This window comes from Pseudoliparis swirei, chromosome 22 (genome assembly GCF_029220125.1).
Source record: "Pseudoliparis swirei isolate HS2019 ecotype Mariana Trench chromosome 22, NWPU_hadal_v1, whole genome shotgun sequence".
In the NCBI taxonomy this organism is placed as follows: Eukaryota; Metazoa; Chordata; class Actinopteri; order Perciformes; family Liparidae; genus Pseudoliparis; species Pseudoliparis swirei.
Window position 1 is genome coordinate 12,523,992 of NC_079409.1, and position 24,718 is coordinate 12,548,709.

The following is a 24,718-nucleotide window of genomic DNA, read 5'->3' on the forward strand; positions in this document are numbered from 1 at the left end:
TTACAGATGGAACTTTACTCATGTAGCATTTATATCTTTATGGCGTTCCCGTTACTTGCATATACACAAACACTTTCACAAACAGTAACTTCCATAAACACTGTATTTGCTACATACTCATACATGCACAAACTATTCACGTACTCGAATCTCTAGCACCACTATGCTCTCGAAACCGCTAACAAGACTGAGACCTCAGCCAATGTACAAAAAATATATATGTAGAAGTGACATTCAGAAACGTCCTATTGAGCCCTAACTTCTCGAACTTGTTCGGGAGCCTCTTCTTGTTCAGGGTCTGACTCTGGTTCAAAACGATATGGTTGCACGACGCTATCTTCATCTGCAGTAGCCATATTTCTACAAAGGTAATCAATGGCTAGCTGGGCAAGCAGCAGCTAGGCGAGCGCATCTCGTGGAGGAGGGGGGAGGGGCGAGGGGGGAGCTGGCTCATTAGCATTTAAAGGAACAGGCACTCAAAACAGGTTAATCTGTGGGGAGGTGTTTTTGACAGGGTAAAAAGGGTGCTGTTTGAAATGATTCTTGTGGTATTTTGACCAAAATATGTTACAAACATTTCATTAAGACCCCAAGGAACCATATCAACTTGTGGAAAAATGGGCATAATATGGGTCCTTTAAATTTACATAAAAACAGGGAACATGATTTCATGCCCTGTGTGGCAGTTTTCTTTTTGGGCTTCAGATGGCGCTAGAGGTCCGTACAGAGATCAGGAGGAGCCTGTGCTCCAAACATAGATGTCGCGAGGCTTTTGGGATCAAAAACAACAGAAGGGAACTTATAATGAAAGCAGTTCATATGCAGAGGGAGACGAAGCACAGGGTGAGGGCATTTAAATCAGATGTTTGAGCATTTGGGACTGATTTAATATTCTTTGCAACCAATTGAAATCAGACTAGGACTCCTCATTTATAGATGCTGAGGTTTTTTATAAATGTTTGATTAATTTCAAGAAAAATCAACATCGTTGTTGTTCATTTTTAGAACGTTTTTATGAACTTAAAACCTAACTTCTCCTGACTTAAAGTCCTGTGATTTGAAATCCTGATGACCTGAATAAAATGGAGCCGTCTGTATTCTATGCACATACAGGCGTTTTCACTTAATGGTGATTTGCTCCACCCAAAGTAGAAGTCTAATCAACAAGGTGATTGAAAACACCTGCTATACATTACTTTTGTAAAGAAACATGAGCAGTATACTTCCCAGCATGCAGTGTTTTGTATCCTGTAGTTTGTAAAGCACAAGATGGAAACGTGTCTTTCAATACATAACAAATGAAGTGCTGGTTACAACAAATACTGATTACACTATACATAATATTATAACTAAACATATGATTTATTGATGCATTTAGTTGTACTTTGGACTTGGTCTGATAACCTTTTTATTTAATTTATCTTTTTAATGTTAGTTTTGTGTTTTAATGATTATCAGCCCAACATCAGGAGATTAGCATTTCGTGTTCTGTTGTGAATTCTTTAAAAACAATATTTTTTATAAAAGATTAACAGACAAATCAAAAATAAAACTGAATACATCAAAACATATGATTACTAATTAAATGAATACGTTTATCGTGAAAATATCAAATTTATGAAATAAGAAAGTTTGAATTGGTTGTATCAATTAATGTTGTGCTTAAATAAATATAATATATGTATATGTGTCCTTCATTGTCCGATTTATTTAATTGACGAACATTATTATTTATTGAATCATTTAGTTAAATCTTTGACTACATGTTGTCAGTTTTGGACTCTGTCATTTTGAGCCCAACATTAGGAGAATATTATATATGTGTTGTGTATATCTAATATAAGAAAATGAAGGAAAACAAGGCGGAAGAAACTGTCCCCTGTTTGTCTGCCAGGTGGCGCTGGAGGTCCTCACATGAGCGCAAGGAGCCTCCTGTTGGTGCTGCTCTCGGGCATGTGGCTCAGAGGAAAGGGGGCCGTCTTCCTCCCTGACCAGTCGATGAAAAAAAAGAAAACCGACGTCGCGGCACAAGGGCCGAGGGATGCACGACGGCTCGGGGGAAGCACGGATTCACAGGCTGATGCTGCTAAACATGGAGAGTCGCCCCCTCTGCGGAATAAACCCAGTGTGCGCTCATGGTGGCAGCTCAGTGAGTTGGTGAAAACAAAAGATTTGGCTTCTACTTTTTGTTTTTTTGTTTTGATACTCGCATCTGCAACGATGCGGGCTGCGGACCGGAGACGAGCCGCTGCGGCTGTCCTCTTCCTGGTGGGACTCCTCGGCTCCGGAGCGGACGCCAAAACGTCGCCGGAGGGCGCAGCCACGGAGGGTAAAAGTGCTTTGACGCGTTGAGTGCCCCGGTCTCCCGACATGTTGGGGGCTGATGTTGGTGCTAACCCGCTGGGGTGCTGATGTGACCTGAACTTAGCTTTAGCAAGTTAGCTGGAGGCTGAAGGATAACTTATCTGACATGTTTGTTATCTGGGGTTTCATGTGTTTTCATTGCGGTGTAGTACTATCTGTGTGAACTGCGCTGCCAGTGTCAACATGCAATCATATTGTCCGCAATAAGGCAGCAGGGGGCGAGTCCAGCTGCTGCGATGTGTCCTTTGAGCGGTTCAGAAACCCCTCTTTTTCTCTTTGTGAGCGTCTCTCTGGGAAGATGGACCATGGTGCGGACCTCTAGCGGCTTAAAGGGCTCTCGCTGTTTGGACGTTTCCCTTTGTGGAAGGAGGTTGCTGTTCTGTTGTTTCTGTGTGTTATTTAGGTTTAAGTCAGTGACTGCAACAAACCACCTGGTTCAGGTGTCAAACCGGAAGTAGATGGAGTCCAACAAGTTCAAACTTTACAATTGGTCTTAGTGGTGGAGCTGCAACTAATGATTATTTACTTGTTGTGAAATTGTCTAAAATCACAATTTCCCAGAGCCCAAGATTACTTGTTTGACTTAACCAACACAACCCCCAAAGCATCAGCTGACAATAGATACCATTATGTTTATATTTAAGAATTGGGCATCATCAATAGTGATCACTGATTAATAGTTAGTCATTTTTTAAGCTAAAATGCCAAACCTTCTCTGGCCCCAGCTTTTCCAATGTGAAAATATGACATACAACTGATTTATTATTATTATTTTAATATTTCTTGACATTTTAAAGACAAACCTATAAAGAAAAGAAAATAATCCACCCTGCTAAGTAATACATATATACTGAGAATCACCAGGGTTTTGATTTAAAAAAAAAAAAATAAAAGAAGACGGAAGAAGACAAGCTGTTGCTTCAAGGAGTTAAATCCAAAAATGTTGTTTAAAGGCAGATAGCAGTGTTTTCTAAAGGAATCATGTCACTTACAACAGACGAGCCATTCAACATTTTTAAAGCCAGCATGAATCACAATAATATGTTGGCGGCTCATTCAGTCACGAACTTCAAAGCTTCCCTGTCATAGTAACTTCTAAAATGGAGCCACATCTGTTTTTATCCGTCACTTGTATCTCTTGCATGCAAACATCGCACACGTTGTCTGTATTACTTTTCTGTTGGGTGTTCGTTTGGTCTTCTCACGACAACTGTGTTTACTTTACAGGATGTAAACCTACAGTAACTGATGCTGTAAATCAGTCATGCTTTTTAAAAAGTAATGCGGAGCAAAGATTTTTATCAAGTTGGTTTCTGATATTTTATATTCGTGATCAGTTTAGGTGCTTTTGAAGTAGTTCTCCTTCAAGGATTGTCCTCAGGCATTTTTGGGATCAAGACAATTAGCTAGATTCACAACAACACGCTCTGGTAGAGAAAAAGGTAAAGTCTGTCCAGGCCTCTCTGCTCTCTGTTTTCTCTTTCTTTCTCACTCTCCTTCTCTGGTGTTCACTTTGTCTCAGATTGACCTTCAATTGTCCCGGGGGAGGTTATGTTCAGGTCGATACTGAGGACTTCTCCGGGACTGTCCAGCAGACGACATGGATGAGTGGAGCCAGACAGACAATCTACCCGCAGATATAGATCTCACTCACATTACTGCTGCCCATAATAGGCATGGCATTGCATCTCTCGCAGACAAACATTCACTGAAGCTGGACAAGGGCTTCCAGGAAGTAGACCAATCCAACGTATTGTCACCAGCTCGCCAAACATGATTGTAATCCTGAGATGCTGGTGTGAGTGCCAACAGCAGATCCCTTTTGGGGGAGATACACCAGGTCATGAGAAAGCATACTGTTTAGGGAGGGCAACAACCTACTGAGCCAAAAAGCATAACAGTTAATGGCGTATTATGCAGTATGTGGATGGTAATATATACTGTAGTAAAGAGTTAATGGCGTATAATGCAGTAAGTGGATGGTAATAGAATAGAATATAGAATATACACTTTTATTCAGTGCCTTGCTCAAGGACACTTCGACTTGCAACTAATGGGGAGAGCGGGGATCGAACCCACAACCCTGCGGTTGCAGGACGGCCCTCTTACCCCACTGAGCTAAAACCGCCCCATGTACTGTAGTGAAGAATAATGGCGTATAATGCAATATGTGGATGGTAATATGTACCGTAGTAAAGAATAATGGCGTATAATGCAGTATGTGGATGGTAATATGTACCGTAGTAAAGAATTAATGATGTATTATGCAATATGTGGATGGTAATATGTACTGTAGTAAGAAGAAGCGAGTCCATGTGCTCTGCAGCCAGAGACATGATACGGTTACCTCATTGCTGGGTCCCCTGCTGAGTTAATGGGATCAACCGTCGCTATCTAATCTCACCTTTAATCTAAGATGAGGAAAAATAGCAGACTGTACACCTTTTGATGGCCCTTTTCTTATAGTGGCAGAGCTGGAGTTCATGGGGCAGCGTTTTGTGTGTGTTTTCTTCGTTTCCACATCATGTTGTGACATGTTTTGTCATTTGTCCCTGTGGATGATTCATTCTTAATTGCATTGGTCTTTTGTGTATTCTTTATTTCATTCCCATAACATTTTTTAAAATGTCTAATTATTATTTTAGAAAATCACCACACTGAGAATCAGATGTTTGTTATTTTTTAGCTTCAGTTCTTGTGTTTTTCTCTTCTTTTTTTGTTGCAGTGGTTGAACTAGTTATGAATCCAGAATCACACAACAGTTTGTTGGAGTTTGAACTTGACATGCATCTGTGTAGGTTTCCTCTACTTTAATCCTTGACTGCATTGCTTCTTTTTTTAAGGATACATTTATAGTATAATACTATGATATATGTTTTATTTAAACATGCCAATCTTAGAGTTCTTGTCACATGGTTTCTGTCTCCTCTCGTACTCAACCAAGCGCTCTAGCTTCAGATCGTGATGAATACATTTGCAGTTACCGTCTTCTCACTCTTCTAAACATATAATTGTGATTTGATGAAGATTTGATCTCCTCTAACCCAAACCAATTTGACATTGTTGAGCATTTTCTCCAGTTGGATGCCATTAAGTCATTGAAGGAGAAAAAGAAGGGTATGGAGATGAAGTCATTTAAAAAGTGCCAGTTAACCCTCAAATGGTGGGAAACAGTCTACGAAATATAATGAAAATATTGTACGGTTTATGTTTGTATCATGATATAACAACTGTATAGACATGTTTGAGTTTATTTAATTTTTTTTCGATCAGCAAAATATACAACCACCAGAAAATAAAAAAAAAGAAGAAAGATACATGTGGCTAACCGAAAGGGTTAAGGCTGAAGCTATCTAGCTTATAGGTGCCCTAACCTATGATTGCTTAAAAAACTTGTTCCAAAGAACCTTATATACAGGACTGTCTCAGAAAATTAGAATATTGTGATAAAGTTCTTTATTTTCTGTAATGCAATTTAAAAAAACAAAAATGTCATGCATTCTGGATTCATTACAAATCAACTGAAATATTGCAAGCCTTTTATTCTTTTAATATTGCTGATTATGGCTTACAGCTTAAGAAAACTCTAAAATCCTATCTCATAAAATTTGAATATTTCCTCAGACCAAGTAAAAAAAAAGATTTATAACAGCTGAGTGTTTGTCAAGGCTCAGGAAACCCTTGCAGGTGTTTCGAGTTAATTAGACAATTCAAGTGATTTGTTTAATACCCTACTAGTATACTTTTTCATGATATTCTAATATTTAGAGATAGGATATTTGAGTTTTCTTAAGCTGTAAGCCATAATCAGCAATATTAAAAGAATAAAAGGCTTGCAATATTTCAGTTGATTTGTAATGAATCCAGAATGCATGACATTTTTGTTTTTTTAATTGCATTACAGAAAATAAAGAACTTCATCACAATATTCTAATTTTCTGAGACAGTCCTGTATATAAATGTATATATATAACAAAAACATAACAAACAACCAGAAATTCAAGCATTTGTCCCCATAAACTGTTACTTCTTATGCTTTATCAATACCGTCAAGTCTATACTTCAGTCATGTTTTTAAACTTTTTTTAAAAATTGCACCAGATTTGTACTTTCATTGATGTCATCACTTAAATTATTCCACTGCTTCACCTCACAGACAGATATGCACATGCTTCAGAGTTGTATGAGCAATTGGTTGTTTCAAATTCCATCTCCCTCTTAAGTCAGACTCCCCTTCTCTATCTCTAAACATTTATTGAATATTGCCAGGAAGTAAATTATGTTTTGCTTTATACAGAATTTGTGCTGTTTTGAGCTCTACTAAGTCCCTACATTTCAGTGTACGTGATTTTAAGAACAGTGCATTGGTCTGCTCACGATATCCTACATTATTCACTCTTCTTATTGCTCTCTTTTGCATGATGCATTTTGACTGTAGGGTGCTTTTGTAGGTGTTCCCCCACACTTCAACACAATATGTCATATATGGTAGAATGAGAGTGTAATATAATGTCTGCAATGATTTATAGTTCAGTTGGTGCCTTGTTTTGCATATTATCCCCACAGTACGTGCTAACTTGGAACTGATATACTTGATATGTGGTTTCCAGCTAAAGTTGTGGTCAATTATCACACCTACAATTATCTTCTTGTATACTCTTTCCAGCATAACACTGTCAAACATTAATTATACCGCAGTCTTCGAATGTTTATTTTGTTTATCAAAAACATTTTATTTTTATTTTTTATGTTTACTGATAATTTATTTCCATCGAACCACAACTTTAGCTTGCTCAATTCTGCTGTGACAACCTCCAACAGCTGCTGAAGGTTCTCCCCCTGCACAGAATACATTTGTATCATCAGCAAAAATAACATAATTCAATATTTAAAAACATTGCATATGTCATTGATGTACAGTACAAATAATTTTGGTCCACGAATTGACCCCTGCGGAACACCACATGATATCTATGTAATGAGGAGACTGCAGCCTTCCTCAATTATATCAGCCCCAACTGTTGTTATATTCAGTTGAAGCTTGAGTAATATTTAAGTCGCAAACTAAGTTGGGCTTGTTTCAGTTGCATTTGGCTTTTATTTGTTATCCATCTTTTTAAACTCAAGCTTAAAAATCATTCAGAATATTTCCCCTGAAGTTTTTTTAATTTGTATGTGCTTACTGAAAATGCACATCAAAAACAGATTAATTATACACAAAATAATTGCGTTTGTTCCACTGACATCACTTGGAAGTCCAGCAACGTGTGAGAAGTCGCTCCACTCGGCTGAACGTAGTTCGACTGGATGTTGCGGACGAGCTTTCAAATCCGCCTCGTGTGCAGAAAGCATCTGCTTCCCCCCTCCTCTGTTTGGAAGAACACCAAACCCCCTCACACACCCCACAGATGCCAGCCATACCAGGCATTTCCAGTTTATCACACCTCACTTTTATGGTGCAGAAATGCTTCGCCTCCCTGTAACCTCCGATTAATGCACCGAGCTCGCATTAATTCCAGTCTTAGTGGACTGAAAAACAGACACACTCTGTCTTCCCTGTTTTCTCCTCTTTGGTTCCTATCTTTCTACTTTCATTTCGACACACTCAACCATCCTGCTGCGTTGGCTGCTGCTGTCTGGGATAATTGGTCTGAGATCACAGCGTTGGTCAGGCAAAACTCTCTCTGATGCCTGTGCCCTCCATATGGTGCCCCACACACTCGGGTGAGGAGTCAATACAGCGAGGGACAGTTAAAGATGCTGGTTTAGCTGCAGAATCGAGGTCTTCTGTCATTCTTCAGGTTGAACATCATCTCCTCTCCTGTGTGTTGGCGCAGAGGAGACTCTAGCTTGTTTAACAATGATGTCATCACAGTAGTGATTTATCGGATGAGGATTGGGAGGTGGACTGTTGCATTTGTCAATCTGGAGTCTCCCTGGGGAGTTTTTTTTAAGTGAGCACAGCTGGTACCCCTAACAACACATCACTGGGAGTGGGACAGGAAGTGAGGTCACGATCTCTCTCTGTGAACACACACGCACACACACAAGCATGCACATAAGCATGCACACACCAGTTCTTAATGCTATGGGAAGTATTTGTCAGACATCTTTTTGCTGTGACAGTGCAAATGCAATATGAATGGAGTGAAGGGTCAGAAAGCAGCCACAGAGCAAATATTCACACCAGACCTCTCGGGGGAATGATGCGTGTGGTTTGAAAATGACTTGTTGCTCTTCTTACTCCCTCCCATGCAAAGGTATCATTTGGTGCAGCGCTCTGTTTTTAGGTGGAGCCTGCTGCACTCGGGCTGAACTCTCACCAGATCTGTCATAGTAGTTCCTAGCTGACCGCAGGATCTCTGAGTGGGGGAGGGGGATCCGTCTAGTCAGGGGTATGTGGAGTGTGTGTGTGTGTGTGTGTGTGTCACAGAGGGTGGGGTTACAAGAAAGGGTTAAGATGAAATTCAGTTCCAGTGAGTATGGGGGAGGTGGGCATGTTTAGGTGAAGGGAGAAACCCTTTCAGCCTTAATTGAAAGGTCACTGTGGGTCAACCAGGAGCCAATCATCAACCAGGGTTTAGGCTAAAGACTGAGAGAGGGTTGTGGGTTTGTTTGTTTGATTTTATTGTACCTTTGGGATATAAAACTGAAACTTTTTTTCCGTCTTGTGATGTAATTAACCTCAGTTTGCCTCTTAGTGGGGCAGATAACAGCATTTTTTGATGAAGAATCGTTCAAATGTGGATACAAGCACCAACATTGGCACAATTACTCTATGGATACTGCTCTTCCAATAAAGAACGTTAGCCAACGCAAAAAAAGCTCATGTCGGCCGCGGCGGCCATTTTATTTCCCGCCATTATCAAAATATGCGTTTTCCATGATATCTCCTGAAAAAAACATCAAAGTACATATAAGATGATGTCAACCCCTATGTTTTGATGGTCAAGGATTGCAATGATACCATAGACAGCATCATTGAATGCTTTGTGGCATTCATGGCCACCATTTTGCCTTCCTCCATAACCAAATTCTGTATTTTGCGTCGTATCTTTTCAGCCAAACACAATAAATGAAAAGTGGTAATGTATACCCCTATGTTTTGATGGTCAAGGATTACAATGATACACAACACCATACACTTTATAAATCTAAAGATAAGTCTAATTGTGAGGTATAATAAACTGCCTTGAGTGATGGTGGGAGGCTCCACACTGTTCAAAAAGCTCAGTTGGCAGCCATACTTGAGTCTCTTGTCAAAATCTATGATACCAAACCAGAAGTAGAAACCATTATCATTGATGGCTCAGCACTCAACAGTTTGCCCCCACGGAGCTCTAAGACATTTGACGACTATGCATCATTTGAGTTTCTCCCAAAAGTACAGGCATACTCTGCGAAATACAAGAGAACAGACATAGTCTTTGACGTGTACCAGCAATCAAGTCTGAAAGCAGAGACCAGGTCTAAGAGAGGACATGGAGCCAGAAGGAAAGTGACCAGCAATGGCAAAATACCAACTAACTGGCGGAACTTTCTTAGAAATGACAACAATAAAACTGAGTTGTTCCACTTCCTTGCTGACAAGGTTGCACAAACATTGACACCAAATGTGCTTATAGTGACCAAAGAGGAGCAAGCTGTCAGCAATCAGTCCATCAACCTAGATGAAGTCAGTTCATGCCCACATGAGGAAGCGGACACCAGGATCTTTGTCCATGCCAAGCATGCAGTCCAAAATGGCAGCAAAAACATCATGATCAAAGCCAGTGATAGACGTCCTTGTTATAGCAGTCAGTGCTTTACCAGTTTTTCAAGCAGCAGGTCTACAACAGTTATGGATTGCTTTTGGTCAAGGAGTGAACATGAGGTGGATCCCTGTACATGACCTCTGTCAGTGTATCGGAAGAGAGAGAAGAGGAATCCTTTTCTTCCATGCCTTTACAGGCTGTGATGTTGTTTCAGCCTTCCGTGGCAAAGGGAAGAAGACTGCTTGGCAAACGTGGGGTGTATTTGATGAAGCCTCTGAAGTCTTCACCAAACTCAGCCACTATCCACCAAGAATAGATGACAGTGACCTGAAGACTTTAGAAAGGTTTGTGGTCATGATGTCTGACAAATCCAGTGAAGCAGCAGGAGTGGATGATGCCAGGTTGGACTTGTTTGCTTAGAAAACAGCGGTCATCGAAGCCATTCCTCTGACTAAAGCGGCATTGCTTCAGCATGTAAAGCGTGCAGCCTACCAGGCAGGCTGCATTTGGAGTCAGGCAACAGCATTTCAACCAGAACCAGAGAGTCCTTCTGAGTGGGGATGGACCAAGAAAGATGATCAGTGGCAGGTCCTCTGGACAGAGCTATCACCAATAGCAGAGAGTTGCCAGCAGCTGACCAAATGTGGATGCAAGGTAGAATGCAAAGGAAGATGCAAATGTTACCAGTTTGGTCTTATCTGTACAGCTCTGTGCAGCTGTAGGTGTCTGGACTAGAAAAAACTGCAATGAACTTTCAAACATTTTAGATGTCTCAGAAAAACTAAATAGATCTAACCTCCTCAATAACATGATACATTCTGTTTATTAAACATTCTTCATATTAAATCATTTTTCTGTCTTTTTCCATGTTATTTACTAGATGTCACCAATTACGATCTTTTACATTATTGATGTTCCAAGGGCAAATAATAGAGGATTTAATGGTAAAAATGTCCCATGGGTACAATTCTGTGGCAGAATATGTCTGTCAAGCAGCAAAATTGGCAGCCATCTTGGAAAATGGGGGCCATTTTTGAAATTTAAGTGGCTAACGTTCTTTATTTAATTAATGACCCCAGAGGGATACATATACCAAATTTGGTGCTTGTATCCACTTTTGAACGATTGTTACAGTTATCTGCCCCACTATCTCTACATAGATGTGTGCGTACCTTGTTCGGCAGTTGGCGAAAGTAACTAAGTACTTTTACTCAAGTGCTGTACAGTTTTGAGTACATTACTTTCATATTTACATTTTATATTTGTATTCCTAATATTTGTCTGTGTGTATATATATATACACGTAACTTTTTCCATCCACTTATTTAATACTTATAGTTACTTTACAGATTTATATTTATAATACAAAAGTGTGTGTGTGTGTGTGTGTGTGTAGAACATCAATTTCTATGGATAAAACATTGACCCCAATTCATATGCTACTCATCAGTATATTAAATAAATTCAAATCAGCCCCTCGTCATCAGCTGCATCATTACGTTACCCTTAATAACAACAATCACTGATGCAAAGTAGCATCCATGCAACAGCATCTGCTGACACAGATTATGTAACGGCAGATTACCGGCACAGTGGCAATAACTTTTTTATTGTTTAGCAACATTTTTTCACAACGAGAGTGCAGCACAAATGGGTGTTGCATGTTTTATTTTGAGAGTAGCACAAATTGGCGTTGTCTGTTTTATTGGGCTGCATCAAATTACTATTTTCATTGTTGAATAATTCACAGATTTCATAGATTTGTATTCAATTCATCATTTTGTCTATAGACAAGCCATGAAGATTTTATTAAACTATTTAATCCCCATGTTGTGAACTGTTAGTTTTATAGGCGCCTTTAGTGTGAGTGCTTGTCATCAATAGGCAGAGTGTGGACATTCTTTAAGTCCTCTTCATATTTACACAGTTGTTTCCCTCTGTGGACCGAGAGGCTTCTCTGAGAGGGAAATGGTCCATTGTTTTAGAGGGGAAGTGACATTGGCAAGAGTCCAGGAAATGGCCATCTCTTTGTGATTGTCTGGGTTATGGAACGCCGTCTCCGTCTATTGAAGACGAAGCGTCTGGCACTGAAACAACTCAGGGAAAAAGAAGACTGTTTGAGACCGCAATGAATATAACGCCACTGAGCTCTACGTCTGTGTGCCACTCGTCTCTCCACACCAACACTCATACATACGCATACACGGCTCAGTAAACACTCCATTTCTTCACAGAGGTGACTCTGAAGGTTCACCTGAGCGATGCCAGCACTCACCAGCCCCTGGGAGGAGCTGCAATACAGCTCTTCACTAACTACACTTCTGTAACCACGGAAACCTCATCACCTGACGGCAACACCTACCTGCGCTTTCCCTACCGCCTTGGGACACCGTTGGTCGTCACCGCAACCAAAAGGGGATATGTGCCGAACTCTGTGCCTTGGACTCCCTCCAGATTACCTGGTAGGTGTGTGTGTGTGTGTGAGAGATATTTTAGAACAAATGTATGAGGTGTATTATTGAATACGCGCATTTTGGCTTGTAGGTTATTGATATCAACGTGTGCAGCCAGTTTAATGTGTGTATGTTTGTGTGGAAAAGAAACAGTGTCAGTTTATGCCAGGTGCGAGAGATAATTCTGAGTAGAGTGCTCCATTACTAATTTATTACAATAGATGCCAAAACCCAGCAAGGGGGCTGCGTAAGCTTCCCTTTCACTAACGCACACACACACACACACACACACACACACACACACACACAGAGAGAACACCTCCCAAGAGGAGGCAGTGAAGTATGTGTACGAGTGTGTTGCAGTGGGGAGGTGGACTAGAGGGGGGGCTATTATGAGCCAACGGAACGGCGGCCAATTGGATTATCACGCTTACCAGCTCTGAACAATGGAGGAGTGAAAGGAAGGAAGGAAGAGGAAAGAAGTGCAGTTTGCTGGGTCAGACTCGTGTCCTGTACAGCAGACGGGATGCAAAGCAAGACTATTAAAGATTTATAAAGATGATTTAACGACTTGTTATGCCTGATAGCGATCATTAAAGTGGCTAGGTAGATTGCTGCAGCTTGTTTCTTCTCTGATTGTGTGTATTTATTCTGTCCATTAACATAGTATGAACACTTTGTGGTATTTATTTGTGTTCCAGTATTTTCCTCCATCAGCCTGGACCTGCTACCAGAAAGAGCTGCTACTCTGATGGTGTATGACGATGTTGTGGAGATTGTTTCCGGCCTACAAGGTAGTGTATCCTCCATCCACACATGCACACATATAAATCCTGAGTCTGTCTTTGTTAGTCAGCCTCTTTGTTACGGTGTGTGTAATTATATTAGTTAATGCTTTCTCACTCAGGCAGAATCAAAACAGTTTCTGACTTTCTTTGTGTGTTGGGTCTTTTGTGTGACTCACCAACAGGGGAATCATTTAATGTGTCAGCTGGGTTGTCCAACAAAAAAAACAAAAAAACTTCACAGATTTCTAACTATACAGACTCCATTAACATGCACACCTCTTGAGTGCACACTGGTCACAGCACGTGTCAAAGTGGAGTGTGGTTTTCTTTCCTCAGACAGACTGTTTGTCACGATGTTGTGAACTTGTGTGCCCAGGGGACGGATAAACCTTGGCATGTGGCACGAGGAGAGAGAATAAAAGGCGGGGAAGAGGAGGAGGATGATACAGTATGTGCTGGAATAAGGGGTTGTGGGTGGAGCAGTTGGAGAGAATAGAGGAGAAAGGGGGGATGGGCAGCGTAGTGTCCAACAGAAGGAGGAACAGATGAGGTGAGAGGAAAGTGGAGGGAAAAAAAGACAAGAGGAGTTGAGGAAAGGAACGCACAAAGGACAGAAACGGGGTCATTTCCTTTCACGAAAACAAACTCTCAGAAGGGAAATAACACTCACACCTGAACCTCAAGAGTGCAAAGATGTACATACTGCAGAGACACATTTCATGTCGAGTACAACTAGAGACGGTGAACTCTCATATACAGCTGGCTGTTTGTCTCACTGCTCAGGAATGTGCACTCGCTATGGTCGGACCACAATGACATCACCTTGCTGAGTCCAGCTAAATGTAGTTTTCACTGTTTTAGTATAATGTGTTAATCGCAGGCAGAGACTGGACGGGGGGGGGGGGGGGATGAAAAGGCAGCTATTAATTGCACAAAAAAATATTAGAAAGAAGCATCACACTGGCCGATATACTGTATTGATGCATAGTTTCCTCCATTAAGCCTAACTTGCTATATTTCTGAAAAGGCAGAACACGAGGAGTAGAGATTTGACTTGTAAAACATCCTGAAACGACATCAGTGTGCAAGATGGACTCCTGCTGCCAGGAAAAGAACCATAACCTACATTTTTGTCAGATTTGAATTTCAATTAAATTGGAAACTGAAGTAGTTGTTGTAGTAGACATTTTATTTGCGTTTTTAAATGTTTAGTTTGTTTTACAACTATAAAGTGAAAAAAATGAACACCAAGTCAGTGCACACTTTTGTGTTTAATACGTAAATTACATCATTTATAAGTATTATGAACAAATTATTGAATATTTACACATATCACAGGCTTTGTCCTAACATTTCATTATTCTGAAAATATTTGCTGTGTAAAATCATATTTTGTAAATTGCTAAAATACTGCGCCAAATAACGGCAGGGCTAGTGTGTGTGTGTCTGTATGTGCGCTAGTGATCTTTTCTAAAGCTTTTAAAAATAGTTTTAAAGCTAAAACACGTGGATATTGCTTCAACGTGTCCATGTTTTCTGACGTCTCTCTCTGTCGCTCCTCAAGGTTTCAGGCCTCAGCCCAGTGTTCATTTCCAGCGCAGAGCACTGAGTCTTCCCTCCAACACATCGTACGCCAACCTAACTGCTCTGCTCACCGTGGCCAGCTCCCTCTCGCACATCCAGCACTTTCCCCACCTGCAGGTCCTCAGCGGCAACGGCACAGGTGAGGCACGAACCGGCAGCTGGTAACAGACTCGATGTACGAAATAGGGCCAAGCCGAGTCGGGCACAGATGACAAGAGGAAGCTGATGAGAGGGTGTGGGGAGTGAAGAGAACAGAAGAAGCAGTGGTACATGAGAGAGACTTTACCCCGGAGAGGCCTCTCTATCTGACCTCCTGAAACACAATCACCCCTGTGTGTGGTGCTCTCTGTCTAACACAAGCCTGCATGCTTTTAGGCAGTCTCATCCATGTCTTGATGTGTGTGTTGTATGACTTTGTGTGTCCTTCAGCTTGAATACCCCTCAAAAGCTCCCCCTCGCCACAGCACCTACCTTCTCCCTCCAGGAAACACAAGCATACTTGTGCTTTGTGACACTTTCCACCCTCTCAGTCTTTTCACTCTCCATCCGGTTTCCTTCTTTCCTGTCTTTCCCTTTGTTTTCTTTCCTGTCTGTCTTTTCTCTACAACTCTCCTTTATCTACGCCTTTTCATGTTACTCCTTTCTCTGCTCCCCCTCCTGTGCACCTTTACTCCCACTCTCTCCTTTTTAGTGCATTCCTCCTCTCTTACACTCTTCTGCTTCCCTCACAGGGACAGAGAAGAGGTTTGAGTTGACTCCTGTGGCAGCCATCTCTGTTCACTTATTGGCCAGCGACGGAGTGGAGCTGCAGGTGAACGAGCCAATCACAGTCTCCGTCCCCCTGCTGGCTGACAGTGGCCTGAAGGAAAATGATTACATCCCTGCTTGGAGATTTGACCCGCGCTTTGGTATGTAACAAAAAAGCTCTACGACTTTCTCATCTACGTACCCATGTTAGTATCGTCTGCTAAGATATCTGAAAAATAATCCTTTTACAAGTGCAGTGCTGTTCAATAATCACTTCTATGTAAATGAGATCCACTTCCATGATCGAATGCTTTAGGACATGATCAGAATAGAAGCATTAACACAAACCTCGTGCATATCCACACAGTGCAGCGAGGTCACAACTTTTTGCAGCCGAGTGATGAATGCATTTATTCATAAGACCATTAAAATATTACCAACATGCAGCTCCACATTAATCTGCTAGTCAAAAACCCAAATAGTGCCAGGCATCACAAGATTGGACCGTGGATGTATAATCTGCTGGAGCAGTTAAATCTTTAACTAAATTCAGAGCTCTGTGGTGCTGGCTCCTCCGGCTGAGACCCTGCAAGCTTCTCTGGACTCTTTGTTTATCTCACCAGTCTTGAATCTGTGTTGTCAGACGTCCTGCAATGTGACACACCCAGTTCTTCTTGGACAGGCGCAGCTGAAAGACAGTGATTAGATCATCAGTTGAGTCAGACGTGTCTGCAAAACAAAACATCCTTCTCTGTGTACATTAGGATCATATTACAGATCTACTGTACATTATGTTTGTGCTCTGTAGGGAGCCATTAAAATGTTTCTGGTGAAATGATATGTACTCGAAAATTAAACATTTTTTCTATTAATCTCATTGCAGTTAAACAGAATAATCTATTACACCTGCAATAACTGAGTTTATTTGGGCCATTTTGGGACGGCAGAAATAAGCTGTGATCTCTGACATTAAAGAAATCTAAATCTTTATAAAACATATTTTAGTCTCACCTGCATGTGTGATGAAATCCGGAAATTCTTGCTAAGCAAGGAACATTTTAACTGAGCCAATAAATGATGAAAATCTGAACCATCTTTTCACTGTGATGGTTTTAAAGATGATAAGGCTTTATTTAAAGTGCCCAAATTATCAAAATCCAGAGTTTATAAAAAGAGTTTTGATAAAAGCTGAGGACACACACACACACACACACACACACACACAGACTTAGCCTATACGCACAGCCTCTAGCAGCGAGTATTTCCACTACAGAAGTTATCCATGACCCCTCTCGCCGGGCTACATCTTGTGTTACTTAGCAACCCACCAAATAAGTAACACAACAGAGAGGCCCTCCTCCTGACTAAGTTGGTTCACTGTGTGTGTGTGTGTGTGTGTGTGTGTGTGTGTGTGTGTGTGTGTGTGTGTGTGTGTGCAGTTATGTATGTATGCGTGTTAAACTGAGGACAGAAAACAGACAAAAAGGAACTTCTTCTGAAATCTGTGTGGTGCCTTTTTGAATAGTTCAGGCAGATAAAAGCTCCCTCACAAAGAAGTGTAGTTGTGTTTACAGAGTGTGCACATGGAAGATACACACAAAAACCTTGTGTCAGCTTCCTCAGGTGAGCAGACTACAACAACCCCCTCATGTCAGCTGAGTTGACCTAGCGGGAGTGGGCGAGAAGCTGAAGTAATATACAGGCTGTATTTACATTATAAATGTCTGCATTGTCTAAGCAGTCGCCAGACTCTGTGCAGTGTATTGTATTGAGGCGTCATTAAATATCGCTGTGACGGGTCAGCCATACAGAGAGGGAGGACTCCCTTGTGGAAACAGACAGCCGGGGTGAACCCAGGCAGGTGTGTGCGTGTGTACGTTTGTGTGTGTGTGTGTGTGTGTGTGTGTGTGGTGAGTCACACAGCCCTCATATCTTCCTCCATTCCTCCTTTTTGTTCGCTCTGGTTTCCTCTCTTTGTTTTTTTCTCCTTCCCTCTTTTTGTTTCCTCCCTCCAAAAGATCGATTCAGATTCCTGACCACTTGAAGTTGTGTAACTGGAAATAAACAAAGTGGTTCACCATGTAAGCCCTGAGACCCAAAGGAGGGGAAGCGTGAAGGCACAACTGAATGTTTCCTCTTGGAGCAGAGTTACTGTGAGCCAATCAATCAGTGACTCCGGCTTTGTTGTGTTTTATACTGGCACTGCTGGAGCTGCTATCGTGCTCCCATTCAAAGGCTCTCAGGGACATTTGCCTGAGCATGCTGCCTCCATGTGGGAGAGCAAAGTACTGCCAAAATAAAGCAATCTGAGTTTAGTTCTGCACTATCAGACCTGTAGCAAACATTCACCACTGCTAGTAGTCCGAAAGCTTCTCGTTTCAAAAGTGGACATTTTAGCAAAAAAAAGGTTAACCTTGTGCTTGTTTCCAAAGTGGTTTTAAGTTGATTGAATACGGCTAGGAATTGCTGAGAAATGACATTATGAATAATTGATTGGTCATATTGTTTCTACTGGTTTCCCATTATACTGTCATTCAAGAACAGTACTAAATTGCATTATAAGTAGTGTTAAAAGGTCTTAGAAAGCTTTGAATCTAACTTGGTGAATCCCTCTGTTGATTGATCGTACTTCTGTCCACATTAACACATTTATATTTTGAAACATAAATAACTTAAACTTACCGTGTAAAGTATTTAAACATAGATAAGTGCTACTCGTTTATAAGAGTCAGGTAAGAGGTTGCTGCAAGTCAATGAGTTGTCACTTTGCCTCTAATGCACTGTGAATGGACACACGGTTTCTTATACAACATTATTGGGAAATCTAATTTTGCGCCCTGTGATTGTGTGTGTGTGTGTGAAGGGGCCTGGATAAAGAGCAGTTGGGGTCACGTGCAGCGGGACGGCAACCACCTCAGTCTGACCTACATTGCTCCTCAGCTAGGATATTGGGTGGCCGCCATGTCCCCACTCCACTCAGGTGAGAAACTGCTGTGTCACAGATTACAACACAGATTTTGTGGATCAGAAAATGCGCTTGCTTGAAATGCCGAGGCTTCACGGACCCTCAAGTGTAGTATGAATGAAACCGTTTGCAGAAAGTATGTCTGAGGCTTTGCAAGGTGAAAACAATACTGGCGGAGGTGTCGCGGCTGTAAAAAATACATAATAATAAAAAGGTTGTTTTCTTTTCAAGCTGTTGCATAAAGTATTAATTTTCTTCATGACCTCTGGTCTGACCAACAGGTCCAGTGTTTGCGAAGGACATCAGCACGTACCACACCGTGTTCCTGTTGGCTATACTGGGAGGCATGGCTCTCATCCTGCTCTGCCTGCTCTGCCTCCTGCTGTACTACTGCAGGTGTGTGAAACACCTTCCAGTGCAACACTAAAGCGTGTCTGAAATGCCAAAACAAGGAAACGAAGGCAACATTTTAACAGTGTCAGAAATTTACTTTAATGAGTCAGTTATTATATGTGGAACATGTGAATGCACAATAGCTGACTAATTCATGCGTTACTATTTTTGTACTTGACATTGTCCACTGTATACTAAATATATGACACATTTAATTCAACATGAACTAGAGGTAAAGTTATTTTAGTCTCGGATCAGAAAGAAATCGATTTCCTTTGGCTAAGAAAGATCCTTCAGCATCCAGTGACAGGTCTGAAAACTGTCCTCTCGCCAACATTTCGCCTCTAAATGTACTAGAAAAGTTTTGTAAAATGAACATAATGAGCTCTTAAAGGGTTATATTTGTCTGCATGTGACTCTTTGTCCTATTATCCAATCTTCAGTTATGATCGCCACCAAAATGGTCAAAATTCATATGGAAAGTTATTCATAGCAGGTCATATCTGGTTCGATTGAAGCAGAAGATATGGAGTGACTTAAAATGTTTGAATAACTAAATGTAAACAAAGCAGAGTGCAAATTACAATTTATGTTCCTGGATTTATTTCTTGAGAGGAGAATAATTTAAAGTCAAACGGATTGAATCCTAATCTCTGTTGTGTCTCTGTGCTGCGCAGGCGTCGCTGTTTGAAGCCTCGAGGGTCTCACCGCAAGATGGCCCAGCCCTCTGGTCTGGACGTCAGTACGAGGGACCAGGCCACCTCCATGTCCCACCTGGACCTCATCAGCAACGAGGTCCGTCTGACTTACGGAGAGCGGTTCAGTCGCTAGTCGACCATGCACTGTTGTAGTGAACATTAGAGGAAATACTGGCTCATCTGCCCAGCTGACGAGTGAATCCTTCATCAAACATTCCCGTGGTGGGCGGAGAACAAATATATCTCAAACTACGAAGAATCCACAGTGTTTAAAATTGCTCTTGTGTTTGATCTGGGATACGATTACTTTACTAGATGGGATGTTTCCCTTGGTTGGTGTCTGCTTTATATCTTACTTTGTACGAAGTATATTTAAAAAGTGTGTAACGGTTGTATGTGATGCACTCTTTAGGCGCAGCTGGAACTTGTTTCTGCAGCGACTGAGCCCGACATGACGACGCCAATGCTGAAGCCCTCCTCATATGAGCACCAAGACGATCATCGCCAGCACAGCCTAATCCATCACAGCAAACACAGCCGCTCCTCTCTGGGCAACAGCCACCACGGATCATCTCTTGGCAATCTGACGCCTCGCAGCAGAGACGACCTGCAGTCTGCGGAGACGTTCCAGCTGAAGGCTGCCCTCTCCTGCGGAACAGACCGAGGCTACCGTCAATCGTACGCCTCCGTCTGCTCATCCAGCAATCCCATTGCAGACGCATCCACCAATCACGGCCTGGTGGCGGCTAACCATCTGAGCGGTGTCGGGATTGTCGATTGCGTCTCCCCTTCCTCTCCTCCTCACTCCCCCAGTAGAGGGGAGGGATGCGAGTGCAGAGCTCCGGACTACCTGCTGTCCCGCTCCGTGGACCACCTGGAGCGCCCCAGTCCCCCGTTGCTCTCCCGGCCGGGCCAGCTGCTCTGCTGCGGCTCTGTGGACCTGCTGAGTGGAGGAGAAGGCTACCCGAGGGTGCGTCCTACACTGGTGATCCCGGCACACTACATGCGACTGCCAGGGGAGCACCCTCTGTCTGGTCAAGCCCTGCTCCTGCAGACTGATCAGCAGAGTGACCTGGAGACCATCCAGGCTGAGCTCAATGCCTCACATTCCCAGCAGCCACTGGGGCAAACTCACACTGACTGTTCTCCATGTCCGACCAAGCAGGGTGACGGGGAACGACTCGGCCTGTCGCAGTCTCTGTCTATCCCAGCAGCACTTGGGGAAACGGGTCTCGTGGAAATAAACATTGAGGACACCTTGTGGGCTGAAAAGACTTTAATGGCGCTCAGAGGAGGGAAGCCTCTGCTTCACCCACGAGCTTGGTTTGTCTCACTTGATGGATGCTCCAATGCTCATATTCGCCACTCCTACATCGATCTCCAGCGGGCGGGTTGTCACAGCAACACGCCAAACGGAGGAGGTCAGCAAGGTAATGGCAGCGGCGGGAAGCGTGGCGGGAGGCGTGGCAACAGCAACGATGCCAGTCTGGACTCCGGCGTGGACCTGAACGAGCCAAGAGTGGGCCGCAAGGGAAGAGACGGAGGGCGGGAGGAAAGAGAAGTTGACCGGTCGAAGGGCCCAGCACCAGCCATGGCCTACACTCAGCTGGTGTATGTGGATGATCTGGTGGAAGGGGGAGGCAGCGAGGAGGAGTCTCCAGAGTGCAGCCCACAGGACAGTATAACAGGATCCATCCTGTCAGCCAAAGCAGAGTGGCAGAGAGGGGATCAGGGCCAGGGGGATGAGGAAGAGGTACAAATAGAAGAAGAACCACCCTCACTTTCCTCTTCCTCCCCTGAGTCTCCTCCTCCCTTGCCAACACCAGAGGGAGAGACGTTCAGGACTGATCATGCGCTGATGTCAGTCTCTCCTGACGACGATGCAGCACACGAGGATGGAGAGGAGGAGAAGAAGAGTCCTTGGCAGAGGAGAGAGGAGCGACCCCTGCTGGCCTTCAACATGAAATGATCCACAGACGACCACTTCAAGGATAGGACTGCATCTTTTCTTAATAAATACTCACGTGCCCTTATGTACATTGGAAGTTGTTCTAGTTGGTGTGATTGTTCCTCCTGTGAATACTGGCCTACCTGAAGAAACAAATCCAGTCATTATTCTTTGCTTTACTTGAGCCGTCTGAATTCATCAAATCAAGTCAGAATCTCCCAAAATGTGTCTTTTAGATAGGTAGAGGACTTTGTTAATCCAAAAGGGATTCTAGCAACAATACATGCATTAAACATAAATAACTAGCGTGAATACAAACAAATACCTACAATCTCTCAAACTGGTAAACTGATGCAATTTAAGTCAAAAATCAAAATGATTTAAACCTAACTGAAGTAACATCTCAGGACACTTATTGTTTTACTCAATCTGACTTACACTTCCTGTAACCTGAAAACCACTTCATAGCAAATAGATGCAAATAGATGCTCCTTTAACTCCTGAGAATCATCACGTGTTCAAGTTGTATTTACTGTGAACATGCATGGATACAGTGCAAATGCAAAAAAAAAGAAAGAAGGATGTTGAATTCGGTCCCCCGTCTTTTATATTAAAATCACTTTAGAATGGGATCTTGTTGCTGCCAGTGTAGACAGAAGGAACAATGACAGCAACTATTGATGTGGGCGTGTCAGTGTTGTGAGACAGATACAAATGTGAACCTATCCTTTAACCACGGCGTCCCCCGTTTCCCAGAGCATAACGTGAAGGATATCACCATTTAAATTGTGAGTTTTAATTTTTCCTGAATAGAGCACTGAGAAAACATTTCAGCACTGGGATACCGTTCTAGTCCAGAGTATGAAGGAACGATTCAGATCCTTCATGAACATCCACTGTGGTACTCCACTTGCCATCCTCACGACGCTTTGCATAGACCACTCATCAGGAACGATGTACACATTACCTGAGGGAGACGAATAGACAGTGGAGGCAAGAGATTTCAATATTTTATGCACAACAAATATATGCCTTTTTATATATATATATATATATAGCCTTGTAACCATAAAGGAACTGTTGTTGAAGCGAATGATGGGTGGTTCTCACAAAATTTAAAACTACAGGCGCCTTTTTTCTCGAGCCATATTGGCCTCAGTCGTCTGACCGCAAATAACACACTTTACTTGAAAGTTAGATTATAACGCTAATTTCTCAGATTGTGTAGCAGCTGTGCAACATACTGCAAGAGATTCTACTCGTTTTGCAGCCAGTAAAAGTGTTTCAGCGTGTTCCTGCACAAGAATCAGGCCTGACGTAAACATGTGAATCCTGTAGTTTGAATGGTTTTAAGTATGTTGCTAGAATTGAATCTAGTCCGCCAGAAGGCTGTTTGGTGTTTACATGAACTACAGAGGGGGGTTAAAATTAAACCACTATCCACACTGCAACAGATGATGTGACACACCACTATGCTGTGGGAGAGGATGTAATACCACTGCAAAACTGTAGTTCCACCCAAAATGATTGCGGTGTAATAATATGAATGGTTTTGTAATTGTTGAACCACTGACTGACATTTTTGCTCTTCAGGCTATGCATCACTTTTATACGGCTGCTTGCCTTTTTGTAATTTTCATCATGATTTGAAATTGCCAACATGAAGTATTTTTCCCTTTTAAAATAGGCTGTTTTTATTTTATTTAATATGTTAAGAGTTTTTTCTTCTTCACTCGCCTTATTGTTAGAGATACAGAAACTTACCTGCTTTTTCCTGAAGCCAAACTATTTTTGCATGCTGTTTCACCTTACTTAATTTTTTTTTTTTACCATTTCCTCATGTTCCAAGTGCCTTTGAACAACCTGTCTCTATGTCAAATTTCTTATTTATTTCTCACCTTCTTTTGCTTTTATCTTTTCTCCTCTACCTCAGCCCTCCCTTTCTCTCCCACTTGTGAAAGAAGGCATGCAGTAAACTTAGCGTATTACAAGCTACACTGCAGACATTTTCAAAAATGTCTACCAGCTGCTGCAATCATAAAATCCTCGACAGCAAGGCACCAATCTGTCTTAGTAAGCAGTTCAAGATTTACAGAAAGAGTGTAGTAGGGGATAGATAAAGCTATGTGTGTGATTGGGCGTGAAGCTAAACTGCAGGTCATTTAAGTGCTATTTTTTTACATTTTTGTTTAGTTTGTAGAGGGTGAATGTTTGTCTAAAATGACTTTATGTGCTCCAGGGTGGTCGTGGTAATGTCAGACTGTGTGGCCACAAGGGAGCGCTGACAATAATCAACATACATCTACTCAAGGCTCACATAGTCATACAATCATATTACAGTGTGTATAGTTATTTCCTTTCCTGTACCTGGTCTAAATGATGTGTGAGTTGATGTTGTGAATGGCCTCTTCTCTCTTTGTATCCCACACCAACATCCAGTTCGAGGGGGGAGTTGCATTACAGCATCTTGAGTGTAACTTGGTTGTGTGCATTATATTTGAAGCCTATTATTCTGAATAAACCGCCAAACTGGAATGATTTGTGTGTGTGTGTGTGTGTGTATCTTTGTTTTGTAAAACTGAAAATACATGAAAGAAGTCAATTGCAGCCCGAGATGTTATATTTCCTCAATTTGTCAAGTCATGTTATTAATAAGGTGGTTTTCCTTAGGGACTCTCCTCCAAAGAGAAGATTGTCAGGATTGAGTGCTGGCAATATCGCACTTTTAAATATTATTCCAAATACTTGTTTTTTTTAAGGAATATTATACATATGATACGATAGTGATAATAGTAAAATAAAAATTTCAAATGTCAATCTCTGATTATAAAATGGGCAGATAAGATGCCATTAGGAAGTAGTTTCTACCTTTTTTGTTTAAGTGACTTATGTTCCATTGTTTTATCATGATTATATTGAGTGTTGTACTTCATACCATGCAACTATGGTCTTGAGAAAAGGTACATTGGTAATGTATATAGTGAGCAAAAAACATGTCTTTTTATTTCCCCATGACTTGAAAGA

General features: G+C 41.9%; 1 protein-coding gene across 1 annotated transcript; it reads left to right on the forward strand.

The window, feature by feature from the left end:
• The first annotated feature begins 2,041 nt into the window (after positions 1–2,041).
• On the forward strand, positions 2,042–24,229 carry fam171a1 (family with sequence similarity 171 member A1). Its single transcript, XM_056406025.1, has 9 exons — positions 2,042–2,329; positions 12,353–12,580; positions 13,273–13,365; positions 14,924–15,082; positions 15,675–15,851; positions 18,554–18,670; positions 18,937–19,051; positions 19,726–19,843; positions 20,159–24,229. Exons 1-9 carry the CDS (start codon positions 2,221–2,223, stop codon positions 21,713–21,715), a joined length of 2,673 nt encoding a protein of 890 aa, XP_056262000.1. The 5' UTR covers positions 2,042–2,220; the 3' UTR covers positions 21,716–24,229.
• The last annotated feature ends 489 nt before the right edge of the window (positions 24,230–24,718 follow it).

Coding starts and splice junctions, on each gene's coding strand:
- fam171a1 (XM_056406025.1), top strand. CDS start 2,221: ATGCGGGCTGCGGACCGGAGACGAGCCGCTGCGGCTGTCCTCTTCCTG. Junction 15,852..18,553: donor GAGATTTGACCCGCGCTTTG/GTATGTAACAAA, acceptor GTGTGTGTGAAG/GGGCCTGGATAAAGAGCAGT. Junction 18,671..18,936: donor CATGTCCCCACTCCACTCAG/GTGAGAAACTGC, acceptor TCTGACCAACAG/GTCCAGTGTTTGCGAAGGAC.